At 31.8% G+C, this 21,110-nt stretch overlaps 1 protein-coding gene across 1 annotated transcript; it reads left to right on the forward strand.

Moving 5' to 3' along the window:
- Positions 1 to 1,589: 1,589 nt before the first annotated feature.
- Positions 1,590 to 20,649, forward strand: LOC132747536 (dual specificity mitogen-activated protein kinase kinase 5-like). Its single transcript, XM_060736940.1, has 22 exons — positions 1,590 to 1,672; positions 5,576 to 5,691; positions 6,147 to 6,265; positions 7,592 to 7,640; positions 7,903 to 7,970; positions 8,480 to 8,549; positions 8,972 to 9,012; positions 9,557 to 9,618; positions 10,008 to 10,331; positions 10,700 to 10,739; positions 11,344 to 11,412; positions 12,420 to 12,501; positions 12,849 to 12,959; positions 13,413 to 13,486; positions 13,791 to 13,841; positions 14,954 to 15,025; positions 15,607 to 15,636; positions 16,038 to 16,061; positions 18,300 to 18,332; positions 18,865 to 18,926; positions 19,168 to 19,213; positions 20,021 to 20,649. The coding sequence occupies exons 3-22, from the start codon at positions 6,164 to 6,166 to the stop codon at positions 20,135 to 20,137; spliced, it is 1,527 nt and encodes a 508-aa protein (XP_060592923.1). The 5' UTR covers positions 1,590 to 1,672; positions 5,576 to 5,691; positions 6,147 to 6,163; the 3' UTR covers positions 20,138 to 20,649.
- Positions 20,650 to 21,110: the final 461 nt, after the last annotated feature.

The following is a 21,110-nucleotide window of genomic DNA, read 5'->3' on the forward strand; positions in this document are numbered from 1 at the left end:
TATTTTGATTCTCAAAATTCGGATGCATTACATCCCATATACATCTGTTATTAAAATGCTAGACCTTTTTATTTTATTTCATTTATTTTTTGCATTGATACCAAGTTTGATACTTTTAGGCAATGAGTATTTGTTATGGTAAATGTACATCTTTTTATAATTTATTGTTATTTATTCATGATCAGGAGTATTGTATTTATCTGTGTTGTCTTATTAGTTATATAAATATATTCTTGTTGAATTGCTGAATGACTTCATTTTAAAAGTTTCATATATTTGATTCACACTTTCTTAAGAGCACAACATATTATAAAGTATAGGCACTACAATGAATGAAATATTGAGAGTGCCAACACTAAGAGTTTTGGATCTCTTAAAGCTGATTCTAATTTTCTGATATTTTAGTAGGATTCGTTTATCACTGTACTTACCATATTTTAATAATCACTAATACAGTTTCAAGATTCATATTGTTTTCACACATAGTGATTTAGAGTTTGTGAAAATGGCAACCTAACCAGGTGTACATTTTTTCAGTTATCATTTTGCAGATTGTGAAAGGATTTTAAAATAACTCTATAAGATTCAAGAACGGTTAAAGAACACATCAGCGGATGTTTCAAAATTGTACCAGTTCATGTTAAATGTTGAATTCTGCTTAAGCTGGTGCTAGGTAGGACGGTAGGTTGCACTTTACAGTACCGTCCATGAACAGGCTCAATCAAACCGAGCCTGCAACATTTTCACATTTGCCGTGTTGGGCTTTCTTTGGGGATTCATATTTTCTCTATTTTACCCTGGCCATGATGAAGTAAATCCTTATTTAAGTCACCAGGTAACGTTACGTTATTATACTGAGCAATGAGTTTATCAACAATTTACATTTAACAACTCTCGAAATTGTTGTCAGAAACATTAATGAGCCGCGTCACGACAAAACCAACATAATGTGTTTGCGACCAGCATGGATCCAGACCAGCCTGCGCATCCGCGCAGTCTGATCAGGATCCATCCTGTTCGCTTACAGACCCTATAACAAGTAAAGAAACTGATAGCGAACAGCATGGATCCTGATCAGACTGCGCGAATGCGCAGACTGGTCTGGATCCATGCTTGTCGCAAACGCACTATGTTGGTTTTGTCGTGACGCGGCTCATTTGATCACCAACCTAACGTCCTGTAACATATTTGCCTTTGGGAGGACTTTAGAATATCATATGCTGCAAAAAAGATACACATAAAATATATGTACTTTGTAAAGACGCTGTTTTTAAGTTAGAGAAGCATATTCTAGAACGTCTTCCAGTATTTAAAACCCAATCTATATCAGGAGAGAGTTTTTGATAGAAACCCGGATATTGCGATAATCATATAGTAATTGATTATCCATTGGTTTACAAATTAATCAAGTGTTGCAAAGGAGAAAGCATTTATAAGATCAGCTTCCGGGCTGTATCGCAAACAAGCTTGCAAACAACTGTGTACTTCGTTATATTGTAACACGTATACCACCAGTGTTCATCTCTTTCCAGACTCGGAGGCCGGATACCGTTTAAAAGCTGTATTTTATGGGTTTTAGTTGTGTTCTACCGTTATTTGGCTAAAGTAACAACGTGTTGATAAAACGAAGGAAAATTATGATTCAATTGCACAAAATCTTACTTTAACATCGGTTTGTGCCCACATTTTACTTTCAGTATACAAAGTACATTTGTATATATGGATGTCCCGTTAATTAAAGTGACTTTAAATGAGCATTGAAAAACAAATCGCTGCCATTTTCAAATGAGACTTGTCAAATTTCCCAACTTCCAAGGAAAAATAATTATGAAGAAAGATTTTTTGACACTTGACGGGCCATTTATTGACTGGTGGTAGAAAAAGTTTGTCTGAAAAAGTCGTTTAAATGGTCGTTTCATGTAAATAACTCTAATAATGTTAACAAAAATAAACAAATGTAGTCTTAAGTAGATCTGATTTCGGATGTAACTTATTCGGATATGAAATTATTAGCTAGAGAGACTTCAGCAAACAGGTTTTATAGTACTGCTAGACCTGTTCGCTGAAGCCAATCCCGTATCGAAAGTCAACCAGAACCGTGACATATTTATCCCCGTACTGCCACTTTCCGATCAGTTAACAGATTTTTCCACAGACACTTGGTGTGTGGAGCTTAAAACGCCTTCAAAATCCAAATAAAATTTTTGTCAATCCCAGCACATGTACTGATCATATTTATCAAAAAAACTTTATATAAGCCGTTTTGAAAAAAAAAATCATATTTCCAGTGATTTTTTTACCTCTGCATCCTGAGTCCAGAACTCATTGAATTTGCTGTGGATGCAAAGTTTCAAATAATGTCACTAAAATGTGCATCTTTTGGATGCATACCTTTTCTGAGTAGGGAGTCCTGTCTGAAAGGAATTTGGTAATAAATACCTAATTGTGTCAAGTTATGTCAATCATATTCTAGGTTTGCAAATCTTCTACAGAAATAATAATGTGCTATACTATAGATAAGCATAAAAATATTAAGGAAAATGAAGTTTTGATAAATCTCAAACTAAATTAATGGAAATAAACTTATGAAATTTATTTGACAGTTTTGAATAATTTCAGTATCAGAAGCATTGTAATTAATGTAGAAATCAAATTCATTTTTTCTTCATTCCACTGTTAATACATATACCTTTCATATCACTAAAGCAATATTAAGCCTTGTAACTTGGATAGTCGGCTAAATTTTGGGACTCATAGATTTATAGCCCAGCAAGTCCTAGGACCCACACAGATGTGTTTGTAAAAAAATCACTGTATTTCAACGTCTATAATATAAGACGTTGATATTTGAAATTTTTTCAAAACGGCTTATATTAAGTTTTTTCGATATATATGATCAGTACATGTGCTGGGGATTGACAAATATACATTTTATTTGGATTTTAAAGGTGTTTTAAGCTCCACATCCCAAGTGTCTGTGGATTTTTCTACAATTACTGACAGTGAAATTATAAAAAAGAAATTTCCCTGACAATTCTTTAAATATCAATTTTTTTTAAATTTTACCTAATTATTATTATGTATCGAAGACAAACCATTACTGATCCATTTTCCTGTTCTTCAAAATTTCACTGCCACTTTTCAATCAGTTAGCAAAATATATTCTGTACCACATAAAAATTGTCATACAATGTTAAAATACAAAATGTTTAACCAGTTATGTATTTTGAAGAAATTTTGACTAACTCAATTTCAGATACATGTAAATGATAAACAATTTTAACCTATTTGTAATGTCTTTTTTCAATCTTGATACCTATTTGCAGTAGTAAAGCTCTCACAATTAGGGTATGGCTGTACATCTCAATTTGCATAACTGAAAAAGCATGTTCTTGTGAATTTTTTTTGGATCTTAGGGTGTATATGACCCCCTTCTAGTGACAGCTTACTGAAAAGTTATCTGAGAGAATGTTTTTCCTTGGTTAATTGACTGTTACTTTACTGACATATTACCTTCCAATTAAGAATTATGCGGTAAAATATGTACATACCAAAATTATAGCTTTTGAAGTGCAGTATACATTATGACTAATGATACAACTTAATATCCAGTTCTGCAGACTGACAAAAAAAAAAAAAACGAGTCTGTAAATCAAATATTTTAAGAAAATTATTGCAATTTGTAACTGGGTAAATTAAGGATTAGTTGAAAATGTTTATTTCACACATTTTGAACTAAAATACTGGTATTTTGTTTTTTATCACCATAATTGACAGTGTTCCTGATAAATGTAGTCAAGGTAAACACAAGATGTTCTTACAGTTTGGTTACATGACAAATAAGGACCAAAGTAAAGAATTTCTAGGGATGATTGAAAAGTGGTTGTGATTGAAAACTGGCAGTATGTGGATATGTCATGCTGTAATTCAATAAATTTGCGTGATTTGGACAAAAGCTATTTTGAATAATAATTGAAGTGTCACGAAATCAAATATATCTAACTACCTGTATTCAATACAGGTAGTTAGATATATTTGATTTCGTGACACTTCAGTCACTTGAACAAAAACGTTAGATTGATGAAATAATGCCTCAAAGTTTATCAGTGGGTTCACATTTCATAAAATTCGCCGCATTTGCTGTCCTAATTATCACGTGACTAGCGAGAATTTAGGTTCGGGTACCTTTGCATGACATTTGGTCCGTGACCCAAATGCTATTTTTAATTGAAAACATGGCTTTGCAATTATGAATGAGGGTGTATTTATTCAATAACAGACATTGTACCAAAAACTTGTTGGATTTATATTGTTTTGATTGATGATTCATGAATTATTTGTTTGTTTTTATTTAAAATTGTACACTTACTAAAAATAGTATATGGTCCGTTACTAAAAATAGATGCTAGAATTCCCAAAACTTGAAGTCCTTTGAATGCAGACTCCATATTGGTAAACATTCTCTACATATTTCCCTAACAAACAGTTGGGTACACAATGTCATGGAAGTTTCATTTAAAAACAAAACATGAATTGATTCAAAATTGATTTGTTTATCAAATGGTATTTTTATTTAAGCCAAATTTGATTATTAAGGGTGATTTTAATAGGTTTTTATGTACGGCACACATCTGCCAAAATTCTGGTAGCCTTTGCAAATAGGGTTGACCCATAACTTTACTGTCGCACAATGTCAAAATAAAAGCGAAATATAAAGTTGTGGAAGCCAGAACAAGAAATTATTATCTTTTTATCTATCATCCATTAATCTATCTTCTATTAAAGTCAAACCCATTGCGGGAACGTAGACATGCCTGGGCATCGAATCGCAGGAAAGTTAAAAAGAGTTGTTTAAAAAGATGATAAAATAAGAATATTAAAAACAGGGCTGGGAAACTAGGGTGAGGCATGTACAATGTAAGCTATGGCTGCAGTGAACTGCTCTGGGGTAGGGAGTAGGGCAACTGCAGGGGGTAGGTACACCAATATAAACATAAAATTCATGTACATGTACAAGCAAATGCAAGCACAATATGAACAAAAATGGGCATCAGAATTGGACATCATTTAACTTTAATTGTTGAGTATCACAGTAACAATGTTTACATGATCTAAAAGATCGAACTGAACTTGACCTTGACTCATAAATGACCTTTAACTTGAAGGTAAAATAATTGATTTTTGCTAAATTTTTGCTTTAACTTTGTTATTAATGACCACAGGCACGAGTATCGGACCTGGGAAGAAAAAATATAACCTGATTGATATAAAAACCTGTGTTCATCTTAAAAGTGTCAAAAATATACTATAAGTTAAGATAGGACCAACATGACATGTTAAATAGTTCATATTTGACCTTGACCTTTAGTTTAAATGACAGCATTTACCAAGGTCGTATATGAAATTTCTTAAATTGACCTTAGCTTTGTGTTATTTATTTACAGAATTGATTTATTCATAGGCATAGCAACACTTATAAATGACATAGCATACATGTTGAATAATTTTGATATGACCTTGAAATCAAGTCACTGAAATTATCTTAAATTATGACAACTTTCTTATTTATTTACAGATTACATTCATACTACCAGTGTCAAAACATATTTTTTTTCTGATCATGATTATATGACATTTAACTATGTGAGACTGATTCAACTGGTTCAATATACCTTCCAAGAAAAAAGAAAGGTGAGTTATACCATTTAATAAAGCGTTAAAGGTGAAGATTAACTGATACCTTTAGTATGATGAGGCCGTTTGGGGCACCTACCACTTGATTTATGTTTTGTTGATAAATGTGTAAAACTCTTTATATAAAATGATATTATTGTAAATGTATTGCATCAAATTTTTTTAACTTTTTGCATGTACAAAGCAAAATTAGAATTAATAATTGTATTAATTTTCATCCATATGAATACGAAATATATGATGAATTTTATATGTGATAAGATTGATGGGAAATGATTAAGCACTTCAGTAAAATATCTGAAATAGTATTGTTAAAGCCAATGTTGGTGTACTTTTATGTGTTAAAGTTTTGTTTATGGGCTTTCTGTTAAATTTGTTGTTTTGGAAGACAGTAACATTATGATTCTTGGGATCTACACATGTAAATTGCATTATGTTATATATGTTTTCAGATTTTTTAATCATAATTATGAATCAAAATCTACAATGTACATTGAGAATAAGAACTGAACAAGATCAGGATATTGACTGGATGGTGCACCCAGATGAAATAACCTTTCATCAGGCAATGGTATACTTTCAATTTATTAATTCTTTTCTCAATCAAAATGTTGATTTACAACAGGGGTTGTCAACTATTTGCATTGTATTCATTGTTATTTTAATCTTACTTACAGAATTTAGAGGCAATACTGATTATTATCCACATATTTATTTTATAAGCTAGTTATTGTCATGACCCTCTTGTCGGGGATTGAGCTGGAGTTTGTTAAGGTCAATATTCTCATAAACTATAAAAGCTATTGAGTTAAAACTTTGTATACATAATGATAATTATTGTCAAAAGACTGGCTAAAATCTGTTTAATTTTACTGTCAGAAAGGAGTTTTGCTAATTCCATGAAATTGTTGTTCCCTATCATGATTAATATCATATATTACATATACTTGTAAAATGTAACTGGTATTAATGGTTAACATTTTGCATGATTGTGATTTTTATACCCCCGCACAACAAAGTTGTCAGGGGGGTATACTGGAATCAGCTTATCCGGCCCACTGGCCGTCCGGCCGTCCGTCGGTTTTTCCTTGTCCGCCTTAAGAACTTAAGATTCCTTAGACCCACAGTCTTCATAATTGGCATGGAGGTTATTCATGATGAGAAGAGGACCCCTATAGATTTTGAGGTCACTGGGTCAAAGGTCAAGGTCACAGGGGCCTTGACTAAAAAAAGCTTGTCCGCCCAATAACTTAAGATTCCTTCGACCCACAGTCTTCATATTTGATATAGAGGTTGTTTATGATTATTAGATGACCCCTATTGATTTTGAGGTCACTGGGTCAAAGGTGACAGTGACCTTGACCTAACAAAGCTTGTTGGCTTAATTGTTTAAGAATGCTTTGGTCAACAGTCTTCATATTTGGTTTTGAGGTTGTTTATGACCCCTATTGATTTTTAGGTGACTGTGTCAAAGGTCAAGTTCACAGGGGCTTTTACTTCAATAAGCTTGTCTGCTCAAATGCTTAAGGTCCTCAGTGTATTGATTTTGACATTTTCACATTTGAAGCATTAGCAATGCACTGGCTTACTAACCTCAGATTTGGCATGGAGGTTGTCCTTGAGCTCTTAATGGCCACTGTTGATTCTGACAAAGTGGTATGCGGGGGTATTCACGCCAAGACAGTGGCAGTTCTAGTTATCATTGTACCATGTTACCTTGTTACAGGTTTAGACTTGAAGTTACTAAGCATGACACTGGACAAGGTTCATGATAAATGTATAAAATTATAAACAATTACCCCCATTTTAACTTGAATTTTAAACAGATCACTTAAAACAAACTGTCTGTGAAGATAATGGTATACATGTATAACTTTGTGTATCATACTTATTTCAGGAAGTGATTTCAAAAACTCTACCAGGGACATCAACAACAGCTTTCCAATGTAGGTTACAACTTGTAACTTGCTCCTTTATTAGATCTGAAAAATACAAGTTTACAACAACAACAAAAATACTATTTAATTATGATTACCAGACTTGTGAAGATAGGAAACATAGCAAAGATTTAACTATAAATGCAGGTTTTGTATAACTGGAAAGTTGATTATTCTGTTAGCCATAATATAATGTAGGAATGTTCACATATTTCATCACAGTTTTATCATGTGTTGGTATAATTGATTTAAAGATGAATGTTATTTTCAGATATAGATGAAGACGGTGAAAAGATTACAGTTAGGAGTGATGATGAACTTAAAGCAATGTTTCAAATGGTAAATAATTACATATTTTCTCTTACCTGTATATCTCCATTATCATACACTTGGTTATTTTTTCCCTTCATCTTAAGTGTTGTAATACACCAGTCAATGTTGACCATGACCTTCACCTTAGGGGATTAGCAGGCATTTTGAGAAAACACCTTGTAAAAGCCCTTATTTACTGGGAATGTAAGATGATGAAATCCATATTAAGAGCCCAGGCACTGTGGTAAGTTTGGCATGTCGCTTTGGAACCAACACTGCTGTGCTGGAACAGTTGAAAAGTAAGAACTTGGCACATGGCCCCCCCCCCCCAACTGTTGTAATCCTGCATAATCCCTTAATCTTAGTCATATTATATTTCCTTTATCTTAAGTAAATCAAATATTGTTGCAAAACATACATAAATATGTCTTTATTCTTCCTAAAAATAAAGTGGGGGCATTTGCTGCGGACAAGTCTTGTTTTATCTGGGTTATTGAATTGATGTATATCTTATCCTTACTTTAACATATTTGTAGTATATGTGTGAACTTACAGAAGAAGATATACAAAGAGGTCTTCTGGAACCATTAGTAATTTATCCAAGAGGTGAGTTTGTATGTTATATTTCTTTACATGATGTACATGACCTTTTTGATGTTACTTCTGTTTTGTAGAAACAAATCAATATCAATGATATTTTGAAGAAAATTGATACATGTATTACTTATTAGATTGTATCAAACTTATTGAGTGTTGTATTTTTGTTATATTTCACAGTATTATTATTGAAATACATCATAAGAAGACACTAGTTTAATGATGAAGGCTTGCCTATCGAGTTAGCACATCAGATTATTCTAGTAACTGCTTAATTTTAGTGGTGTGATACTGAAATCACTTGAATCAATAAAAGATAGAAGAAGCAGGCCAAGTTATTACACATTCAGCTTGGTAGGCCGAAGCCTGTTTGGGTTTGGTGAAAAAGGTTTTAATGTATTTGACTTGAATAATTGTTCTAATATTTTCAGTGGGTAAAACTCCTAAAGACAGAAACAGATTTGATCTCAGAGTAAGTATAACATGTACATGTTGTATTTTAAATTCTTGTATAAAAACTTAACACACACACTGAAGATAACATGCATTAAGGGATAAAATCAGGGAAGCATGCGCATGCACTGTTGCTGCATGTTTTTTTATGCATGACCGAAGAAGCCATGTCAAAATAGCTTTCTGTAATGACAGTCTCAGTAGTTTCCTTATCATAATATAAGTGTCAAATCAGAAAGCACTATCATGTGAAAGCATGGCTTGTTTCAGATTGGACAATTTCTTCTCTAATTGAGCAATTATTATTGTGTCATGAAATTTTACATTTGGGTGTTTATTTCCCGCTTTTGTGGAACTCGTTTTAAAACATTTTGGATATAGATATTATAGTTCTTTTAATTATTGTTGTTTTATTGAAGAAGTTTAAACATAATCTAGGATTATACCTCTGTCTTCAAATTTAAGTTAATGTACTTGCTTCTTTTATTTCTTGTTAAGTAGTATTGAACTGTGGTTGATTGGAGAAATTGATTTTCTTAAAAAAGTTTTTATTTTTGTTTCAGATAAAAACACAAAAAGGCACTAAAAAACCAGCATCAAATGCTCCACAGTTTCAAGATAAAGGGTGGGTATCTACTTCTTCTCTAAAAAACATGACAAATTATTTTTAACTTGTAAACCAGATTTTCAGTTTTGAAAATCCCTGATATAAGACTGGCAAATGGCAGCAGACGGGCATCAAACATGTTGCTTCTGGTTGCTAACTGGAGTTAGGAATCAAACTTGGTATATGTCAGGGCTTATGTACTTGAAGAGACCTCACTGAAGATTGCTTTTGGACCCTCTAAAGTCAAGGTCAAGGTAAATGGTACTAAAAATACAAACCACAAAAGAACTATACATGGAAGTTGTTGGCAAGTGTGAGATACTTGATCCGGTATTACTTATATTTATATAGCAGATAATAAAGAGTGAACCAAATATTATTACCAGTATGTTTTTTTCTATTTTCAGTTTACAGAGTCGAGTCACAAGAGGTCAAACAAGTGCAGAACCAATGGAAATTAGTACACCTAGATACAGTCAAATGTCAGATACCTCTTCTCATCCAAATATTCAGTCTAATCCTCATTCTCTATATCTGGAGCAACAAGTGTCCGGTTCCCCACAACATCACATAACCAGTCCATTAACTAGTTCTGTACAAATACATCAGTCAAGTCAAGGTCAAAGTAGGGCAGAAAATATTAAAGAGATTTTAACCAGTGGGAGAATGACTGCCGCTGATTTACAACAGATTGCACTTATTGGTAGTGGCAATGGAGGGAAAGTATATAAGTAAATATTAGTTAGAGATTGCTGATTTTATAAAAGTCAAAACATTAGTAGTGTCTTTCATGAAAAATTATAATGAAGTTTGTCTTCTAAAATTCCTAGAATTTTCATCAGTTCTGGACAACAGATAAATTTGAAAACAATTTCATACAAGCATGTTCAGATGAAATACAAAGTGTATAAAAAACTTTTGTGTGGAAAAAAGTTTTATTTAATTTTATATTCATATATGCATAGTTTTATGGTTGAATTTTAAGTGTGATATAATAATCTATCATAATAAGAAGTTCAATTTGCAAATTTGTTGACTGACTTATAAATTGATGTAAAGATGTTTATAAACAGTCACATATATATTTGGTATATTTCAGAGCTTTTCATATTCCTACTCAAAAACTAATGGCAGTAAAGGTGAGCATTTTAATAGATGTTTAATTGTTCTTATGTTGTATGTAAATAAGAATTGTAGGAAATATTCACTTATTCTCCATTGTGTATATTGACTAGACTTTTATGGAGGCATCAATTCAGCTGCCCCACTGTCAAGCAGTCCATCAGTATACTGATTTGTTTGTTTGTTTTGTGTTTTAAGTCACATCGACACAGTATAGGTCATATTGCGACATTCCAGCTTTACTGGTGGTGGAAGACCTCAGGTGCACCTGAGTAGAACCACCAACGTTCCGTAAGCTAGCTGGATAGCTTCCTGACATGAAAGAATCCAAAGTCCCTGTTGGGAATTTAACCCACAGCGGTGAGGGGCAAGTAGTTTGAAGTCAATGACCTTAACCACTCGGCCACGGACGCCCCTCAGTCTACTGACAAATCATTTGAATACTATGTGTATCAAACCAGTACTGGTCTACTGGTGTTAGTATCTTACAAGACAAAGTAAGTGTATATCAGAATGAGCAGTTACTGAAGGTCATGTCATAGTAAATTATTTAGTTTGGTGGACATTGTAATTCATAACTTCAAATGAATTGATTAAATTGATTATGTTTTTAAATTTCAGATAATACAGCTAGATGTTGATGTTGAAGTACAGAAGAAAATTCTTCTAGAATTAGATATTTTATATAAGGTAGTGTTTGATTTTATTGAGAGTTTGTAGGAATTCACAATTTCACAATTGTAAGACTTTCATTTCATATATATTATCAAATTGATTTTTACCTTGATTTTGCACTAGAAACTGAAGAAATGACTGAAAGAGAATTTGTAAAAATATGAAAAGGCACAGACATGCTTGACATAATTCTTCTTGTGACATTATGTTGGTATTTAAATCCTAAATTTATTGTTAGCATAAATACAATGGTGAAATTGGAACATGTTATAATCACCTCAGTCATATACATATACTACACTAACACTTTACAAATACTTTAACATTTTTAGCTTTACTTTTTCAAAGAAACATTTCTAGCTATGGCTAAAGTCAGGTTTTTGTTGCCATCCAGGAACTTAAATGTCACTATTAGGTCAAATGATGAATTTTGCTACAATTGGCCATCACTGTTATTTATTCATGGATTTCATTTAAACTTGGGCAAAAGAACACCTATAGATGACTAAACAACATGCTGAATTATTCTGATATGACCTTGACCTTTATTTGACCTTGCTTAAATTGTCATAACTTTGTTATTTATTTACAGATTTGATTCATACTTGGACAAAAGAACATATTTGACAAAACCAACATGATGAATTATTCTGATATGACTTTGGCTGTTATCTGACCTTGACCGTCAAATTCAAATTAATGAAATTTCCTTAAATTGTCATATATTTGTTATTTATTACAGATATTATTCATACTTGGACAAAGAACATATATAACAAACTGACATTGTTGAATTATTCTGATATGACATTGACCTTTACTTGACCTAGACCATCAAGGTCAAATATGAAATTTGAATTTTATTTGCTACAAAAAATGTGTTTTGTAGGAGTACACTTTATTACAATATTCTTCCTCTGATTTGTTTGACTTTAGAAATAAGAAAAAATTAGAGAGTGTCTCCATATAGGCAGTGGCTTTTGTTGATTATTATAAATTTATGTTTTTGAATTCCATTTCAGTGTCATTCTCCATCAATTATCGGATTTTATGGTGCATTCTTTATAGAGAATAGGATCTCAATATGCACAGAGTTCATGGATGGTAAATATTTTCATTTATATTGAGCACAGATTGTTCAGAGGTAAGGACTCTTAATGAATCTGTGTAGCAGCATGCCCAATTCTTTAATTGGCATAAAATCCAAACAATAATCAAGTTACAAAAGTATTCAAAGCTAAAACCTAAAGAAATTATTATATGGTAAGACAAACTGTCTACGTTATAATTGACTTTCTATGTAGACAGGTATAGTCACCTAAAATTGTTTGGTATACTGTAGGCTAGCCGGATAGCTTTCTATCATGGAAATATACAGTGTAACATAAAGAAACTTAAACTACTTGAGATAGAGTCTCTATCTAGCTTTATAATGCACTGAATTTTTACAGGCGGGTCATTGGATAATTATGGTCAGATTCCGGAGCCGATACTTGGCCGTATGGCTGTCAATATGGTACAAGGTCTAATATACATGTGGAGTCTCAAGATATTACACAGAGGTTTGTACCTTTATATATGAAAGAGCATAAAAGAGCATTTATGTAGAAAAAAGACAAAAACATCATCCCAAGAATTTTAGATATCTAGAAGTTGGATATTTGATAAAATTATTTAAATTATAGATTTGGGTCAATTTGACAATATTCCTGGGACATTTATTAAGTTTAAGTTATAGTCAATCATCTGAAACTACAAACAACAGGTTAAGTTGTTGATATTTAGCATTGTCTTGTTTGACTTTATATTTATCATACCCTATATATAAAAATTGATTTTTTTTAAATTGACTGTTCTCTTGGGTGTAAATTTGTAAATGGTTAACAGCCTTGAAAAGGCATCTTCCACTAAGGGTTGGTATTTGGGTATTTAAAATTGTCTAGTTGTCCTTTACTGTCAAAAAGCATTGTTTTTGGAAAAGAGAGCAATGTCTTTATTTGAATGTTATATTTCAGACATTAAGCCATCAAATATTCTAGTCAACACAGATGGTTTTGTGAAGCTGTGTGATTTTGGAGTCAGCACTCAAGTAAGTTAGCTACCAAAACATGTTCATCATGTAGTTACAGCGTACAACTATTATGTGTATAATATGTCGGCATTACCAACTAATACAGATAAATGTTTGTCTTAGATTTATAATTCATGTTATTCCCGTTTGCTTTGTTTTCATTTAATATATGAATGATCTAGAGCCATACTTACAATCTTGTTTTGTAGCTTCATTGAGCTAGACCTGCGCTTGTTACATGTTACAGCATGGTATAAAAGTTGCATCACTCAGACAGTTGAGATATAAAACAGACATCATGTTTCTATTCTTTTATTTTCAGTTAGTTGAATCAATTACAAAGAGTCATGTGGGAACAAATGCATACATGGCTGTAAGTAAATTTTTACTCTTATAAAATGTTTGTAAAAATCAAAATGTTTTGCTTAATTACTCATTTAACTTTTTATGCTCCCCGAAAAATTTCCGTTAGTCAGTCAGTACGTCCGTAAGTATGTCCCGAATTTGTGTCCGGCCCATAACTTCATTATTTGAAGTTGGATTTTACAACTATTTCACAGAAATAATCACCATAATGAGACGATGTGTCGCGCGCAAAATTTGGGTCACTACCTTGAAGGTCACAGCATGACTTTGCAGCAAAATCGTGTCCGGCCCATAACTTTGTTATTCGAAGTTGGATTTTACAACTATTTCACAGAAATGATCACCATATTGAGACAACATGTCGCACGCAGCAATTGGGATGCTATCTTAAAGGTCAAGGTCACAGTATGACCTTGCAGCAAAATAGTGTCCGGCCAATAACTTTGTTATTTGAAGTCGGAGTTTACTATTTCACAGAAATGATCACCATATCAAGACGACATGTCGTGCGCAACATTTGTGTCGCTACCTTGAAGGTCAAGGTCACAGCATGACCTTGCAGCAAAATCGTGTCCAGCCCATAAGTTTGTTATTTCAAGTCAGATTTTACAACTATTTCACAGAAATGATCACCATATTTATACGACGTGTTGCTCGCAATGTTTAGGTTGTTTTTACACTTTGAACTTATTTCGATACTAACACAACAAATCAACAAATAAATGCTGCCATACCGGATATTAAGCTAAATTGCCGTACTTATTGTCAGCGTGTCACATTTTTTAGTGGTTACGTCAAGTGTATAATGATTATGTCACATGTCTGAATATAGAACGTCAACAGTGATTTTATTGCATAATAACACATACTTTTGGTTCTTCTATGTTCAATAGGGAAAAATGCGGGTTATGTTATAATAATAGTTTACACATTATAGCCATCTTGTTTTACTTTCAAGCTTACAGAATTTGTTGTTTCATTATCACATTATCATTATCACATTATCATTATCACATTATCATTATCACATTATCATTTAAATTCTAAAGATTTGTTGCCATCCCAATGAAAAACTTTGTGTACATAATGTTTTATAGTTGTTTATATATTTACATGCAGCCAGAGAGAATAAAAGCTGAACATTATGGTGCCCCGTCAGAAGTCTGGAGTTTAGGAGTTACATTATATGAGGTGATTGATTTGAATAGGTTGATGTCCGCTAATGCTAGAACAATATTGAAATTTTAAGGATCTATTTCTCTTCCACAATCATATTTGTGATAGTGGAGCTTGTTGCCGTGCGGACAGATCTTATTATGAGTTTTTTATGCACTGGCATATCCTCCTTGTCAGTCAGAGAGATTGAGAAAACCAACTAACAGTAAAGAATACAAAAGAGAACTACAGAATAAAATAGAATTATTCTGAATAACAAAGTCAATGCCCCCAGTCTATTTAAGTGTAATGTCTGTGCATCTGTCTGTCTGTATCTGTCTGTCTGTATGCACCTGTTTTATAAAACTGGATATGTCTTAAGTTTTATCTCTACCAATAACATACTAAACTTACCAGTGCAAATGCCATGAACTGGGCAAGTTTCTATCTTATTTATTTCCGCTTTTGCAGCATGATTCCTATAAATTTCATGAAATGTTTAATGAATTTTTTGAATGATTTGAAATATCATTCAGTTTTTATTCAATCTCCATTCTTCTTTAATTTTCATGCAAGTGTTTGTATATATAACAAAGAATGATAAATTTTATTTCCAGCTTGCTGCAGGGAGGTTTCCTTTTGAAAATGTAAGTTAAAGTTAGCACAATACATGTATAATGAAATCATAAATACCCGGTAGTAAACCAGGTAGTGTTGTCTTATGTATATCTTTTATAAGTTTGTTTAAATTGAATCAGTTCTTCCCCTTAGCCCACTTGGTTTATTTAGTTGAAGCTAGATTTTGACTGAACATAAGAAATTCATGGTAAAAAATTTTCTTGGAGATAAAATCTATAGCAATACTCATTGAAAACTTCATAAATTCTAAAAAGAGTCAGAATTGTAGGTCAATGTTCAAGAAAGATAACTATATTTCATTGTTCTCTTTGTGTAATAAAAATTCCTGCAATGTTAAAATATCAAGCAGAGTATAGATAGATGTAAGGAATGTCAGTGTAGTAACTCTAGTTTGTTGTTTTCATTTCAGATGTTTGAAGAGGGAAGCGTCAATGTAAGTTAACTCATAATAGAAACTATGCTTAAATTTGTTTGACATAATGATGATGTGTGTGCACAGAAATAGGGTCTCTAGCTTATAGGTCACACTTACACATTAAAACTCATCAAACAATTTTTTCATAAAAGTGCATTGATGGTAGTGTCTGGTCAGTTATTCTGGTCAGTTATTCTGTCATTTTTAGCTCGACTATTCGAAGAATATGAGAACTATTGTAGTCGCCCCGGCGTCAGCGTCCGCGTCTGCGTTGGTTAAAGTTTTTTGTAAAGTCAAATATCTCAATTATTACTTGAGATATTCAATTGAAACTTACAATACTTATTTATAGTAACAAGGTACATCAGATTGACAAGTTGGATAACTCTGCCTACAATATTGACAGAATTATGCCCCTTTTTAACTTAGAAATTTTGGTTAAAGTTTTTTGTAAAGTCAAATATCTCAGTGATTGCTCGAGATATTCAATTGAAACTTACAATACTTATTTATAGTAACAAGGTACATCAGATTGACAAGTTGGATAACTCTGCCTACATTATTGACAGAATTATGGCCCTTTGGAACTTAGAAATTTTGGTTAAAGTCTTTTTGTAAAGTCAAATATCTCAATGATTGCTTGAGATATTCAATTGAAATTTAACATACTTTTTTATAGTAACAATGTACATCGGTTTGCAAAATTGCATAACTCTGCCTAAAATATTTGCAGAATTATTAGCCCCTTTGAAACTTAGAAATTTTGGTTAAAGATTAAAGGTCTTCAAAGATATTTACTTGAAACTTTACACATGCAATTAGGGTCATAATTGGAGGGTCATGATTGTATGTCACTGACCAAGTTCCATAACTCTATCTTGCATTAAGGCTGATTCATATCCCCTTTTCTACTTAGTCTCTTGGTTAATGTTTACATGCAAGTTTTACATATCTCAATAACTATTAAAGATATTTATTTAAAACTTCACATATGCATTTAGGGTCGTAATTGTAGGTCACTGACAAAGATCCATAATTCTATCTAGCATTTAGGCTGACTTTTCTCCCCTTTTTCAACTTAGAAATTCATGGTAAAGTTTTGCTTGTAAGCTGTTATCTCAATAACTACTGAAGGGTTTGTGCCTTTTTTGGGACAATTTTATGCATTCATAATAATAAAGCAGTGATTTACTTGATAAAACATCCAAATAACAAGCCTTTGTACCTTTTCTGTCAAATTTATTTATTCATAGGTATTAGTATTATTATACTCAATAAAACACCCTTGTGGCATTACTGTATAATTAGACTCTCTCTTAGGCCTATAACATGAATTTATAAAAAAAATTAGCCCTTTTGTGAACTTGAAAAATTTAACATTATCAAGGTTCTTTTACTATCAAGCACTTAGAATAGTCGAGCGTGCTGTCCTACCGACAGCTCTTGTTTGATATATTTTAAAATAACAGGGTATAAATTTTTTGGACATGGTGACAACATGTGACATGCAAGAACCAGGTATCCACTTCAAATTTCAAAGTTTTAAGTCTAAAGTCATGATATATTTGTAAATAAGCAGTTATGTCCAGTCCATGACTTTATCTTTCATAGATGGATTTCAAATAAGTCGGCATAATTTTGTGGTACATTAAGAAAAATTGTCACATGAAGATGTAAGATTAAGACAGCTAGAAAAGTATAGTTTATACATTTTTGTCAAAATAGTACAGAAGAGTTTGGTCATATTTTGTCATTCATTCATGCATACTTTTTAGCTTGACTATTCGACAAGAATAAAAGAATAAGTAGAGCTATTGTAGTCACCCAAGCGTCGGCGTCTGCGCCCACTTCGGCGTAACCACTTATGTTAAAGTTTTTGTAATACCTCAAATATTTTCAAGGTCCATTTACATATGGCTTTGAAACTTTGCACACTTGTTCACCATCTTTATTCATGTAACACTTTTTTTGTTGTAAATTTTTTATTTTCCAATTTGTATTAACAAATAAAAATTTGTAACACTTTTTATAGTGACCAAGTCCATTGTTGTAATTCAAGGGTCATGGTTTCTACTGTGGGAATTTGTCAACTTCTGATTACAAGTCCTTTTTTTTTCTTTGTAATTCAATCCAACATAAAATTTTTACTATATCAATATATATTATATATCAATGATGTATTCTTTCATTTAATTAGTTGGTAAAAGTTTAAATAAGTCAATTGAAAGATACTAAGATTTTACGCTTACTTTTCAGGTGTTAAGATTATGCAATACTATTCTAGAAGAGGTATGTTTTTACATGTATATAATGTTTAAAGTAACACTACCAAAGGTTAAAACCTCTCAACACATCATGGGATTTTTGTTTAGTTATAGACCTACTACTGGGGTTACAACCATATTTTCTCATACAACTCATGTACTGGCTAGTTCTAAGGTGGTTCAGATAAACTTCAAGTTTTCACCTCAATTAAGTTCTAATAGATACATTTAAATAAAAATGAACCACAACATGTTAAAGATAAGCTTTTGTGATTACATTCCTTCATCCACACTCATCCATCCTTGTGGATTGTCTTCCATCCTGACATGTCTTGTTTTATTTATCTTATTTAAGCATAGATACACACATGTCTATAAAAGTTTGAATTTGAATAACAATACATAAAAATCTTCATTTAAAATTGCAAATCACTTGTTAGTTTTGAGATTTTGTATCATTGCTGTAGATATTTAAACTATTTCAAATGTTTATTGTTTTATGGAAACTTTTGTTCTAACAAAGTATTTCCACAACCTTTGTTTCTTTGTTATTGCAGAAGTCACCAAAATTGTCGGAGGAAAAGTTTTCACCAGCTTTATGTGATTTTGTGGCTAAATGGTTTGTATATATTTTCTATAAATTTCACAATGTGAAGGAGAAGTGTTAACTTTAATTGTTTAGAGTTTAAGGCAGATGAAAGAGAGCGGCTACATAACTTTACTGGCAATGGGATGTTTTCCTGGTTGCCCATTAACTGTAATGCAATTTTATCATATAATTCAAACTACATTGCTACAATGTAAAAAAAAATGTGTATGTATATTTTGGTGATTATATGTATGTTTGTGGTTAATTTTAGTTTACATAAAGACCCACAGAAGAGGATCACTCATCCAGAATTATTGGTATGTATATGTCTTACAGGATAACAAGTAGATTTACAACACATAAACAAACAACTTGTTTATTTTTTTATTGCACTGAGAATAAATTTGAAAATTTACAACAAAAACAAATTGAATAAAAGCCTTTTGCTAATGAGTGATGATTAATGATGTTTTAATTTTCCTCTTCTGATAATCTGTGCATTGATTCACCCATCTGTCCTACCCAGATCATATGTTACATTTGTTGGGTCCAATCCTCTCAGAACTTAGCATGAATGTGTATACAAGTATGAAAATGAAGGTCATTACATTCCATAATAATTCACTGATGGGGTTTTGAGCTATGGTCTTGCAAAACATTTTAAAGAAAATAATTTCCACTTGTATATTTTACAATTAGTTAGTTAGATTATATAATTACAAAGCATAAATGAATATGATAATGTGGAGATAATGCTCATTTAGTACCATCAAAATCCATATATTTCATTATACCGCTCCGTAACTTTAAAATAAGCATTTTAAAGGAAAATTATATAGTTATGAAGCCAATCTTAATATTGATTTGCTAAAATGTAAAAGATCTTTGGCAAGAATATGTTTTCCAGCAAGAAAATGTGTAAATTTCATCTAAGTTCATTTGTGTATTGAGATTTGCCTCCACCTGATGTCTAATGTTATAATACAGTTTGCAAGCTATAGCCATCTCACATATATTATCATAGTGTTTATTTGTTGATTAACCATTTAGTAATTTGAACTTCTTGTATATAAAATGTATTTCTTTTGAATTTTCAATGATTGAACATTATTTATTTATTTCAGGCCCATCCATATATTCAGAATTTTATAGAAGATGACACAAGTAGAAGTGTTCTTTCAGCATGGATCAAATCACAGCTTCTTATACTTCAAAACTCTGACCCAAAAAAGAAATCATAACATCCTGTGATAGTTTAATATAAACATAATGTTATTGATAAATATTACAATGATTTTTGGATTTGCCAGGAAAAGGTTCTGTACACTAGTTTTGGTATAATTCTTCATTTATTGATTTGGATTGGCTGTACATACAATCAACAGAGCTTTCATGTTAACTTTATCTGTGCCAAGAAGTTTAGATGAACATTTGAAAGTGTATCTTGAACTAAATTTGAAGTTGTTAATACATGTAATTGGTAGAATATTTTATATTGTATAAATCACACCAAAGTTTCTGAATAGAACCAATGATGTATGTAAATTTTTTATTATTGGTGTCATGTATGTGCCAAATGATCACTAAACCAGGTAATTGAGTTTATGGATTTTATATATATACCTGAAATATTTTGTTAGGGAACATTTAAGTCTGTTTTTCATATAACTCAATTGCTTTTAAAATGGAGGCATTGGAGGCATTTTTGTGATAACTCCATATTTTATGTTTAGAATAAAATGTCATGACATGATTTTATTTTTGTTTTTATCTCCCTTTAGCACAGAATGATGTTCCTTGTATAGATTCCCGATGGAAATAGCCCCCCCCCCCAATTTCTTACCTAAAATCTCCCAAACTTCCAATGTAACATTGCATCAAACCTGTATACAAACCTATCCAAAAACAAACAAAAATTAAGATACTGATCTCTAAATTATTACTGAAATAAAAGTTGTTAAGTTGCATAAAAAAAACAAATAAAAAGTGTGTTCTGCTTAGTCTATTACAGCGGAAGAACTGAATGGATTTATGATTCTTTGGTCATTTAACCCGTTCTCCTCAAGGAATCTTTCTTTACCCCGTGCAAACGCCTTACGGTTACTCAGCAAGATGATCAGCAATATGGCCTGCTCACCTTATTTAAATAACCTATGATGTAGGACATAGTATGTTAATGTATTTCCAATTAATGATATATGCATGTATTATACC

This window comes from Ruditapes philippinarum, unplaced genomic scaffold (assembly GCF_026571515.1).
Source record: "Ruditapes philippinarum isolate M1 unplaced genomic scaffold, ASM2657151v2 ctg379_1_1_1_1, whole genome shotgun sequence".
In the NCBI taxonomy this organism is placed as follows: domain Eukaryota; kingdom Metazoa; phylum Mollusca; class Bivalvia; order Venerida; family Veneridae; genus Ruditapes; species Ruditapes philippinarum.

What these genes read in the sequence shown, in the direction of transcription:
- LOC132747536 (XM_060736940.1), top strand. Translation starts at nt 6,164, where the DNA reads ATGAATCAAAATCTACAATGTACATTGAGAATAAGAACTGAACAAGAT. An exon ending in ATGCACAGAGTTCATGGATG is followed by an intron (nt 12,502 to 12,848) that starts GTAAATATTTTC and finishes GAATTTTTACAG; the next exon opens with GCGGGTCATTGGATAATTAT. An exon ending in TCTCAAGATATTACACAGAG is followed by an intron (nt 12,960 to 13,412) that starts GTTTGTACCTTT and finishes GTTATATTTCAG; the next exon opens with ACATTAAGCCATCAAATATT.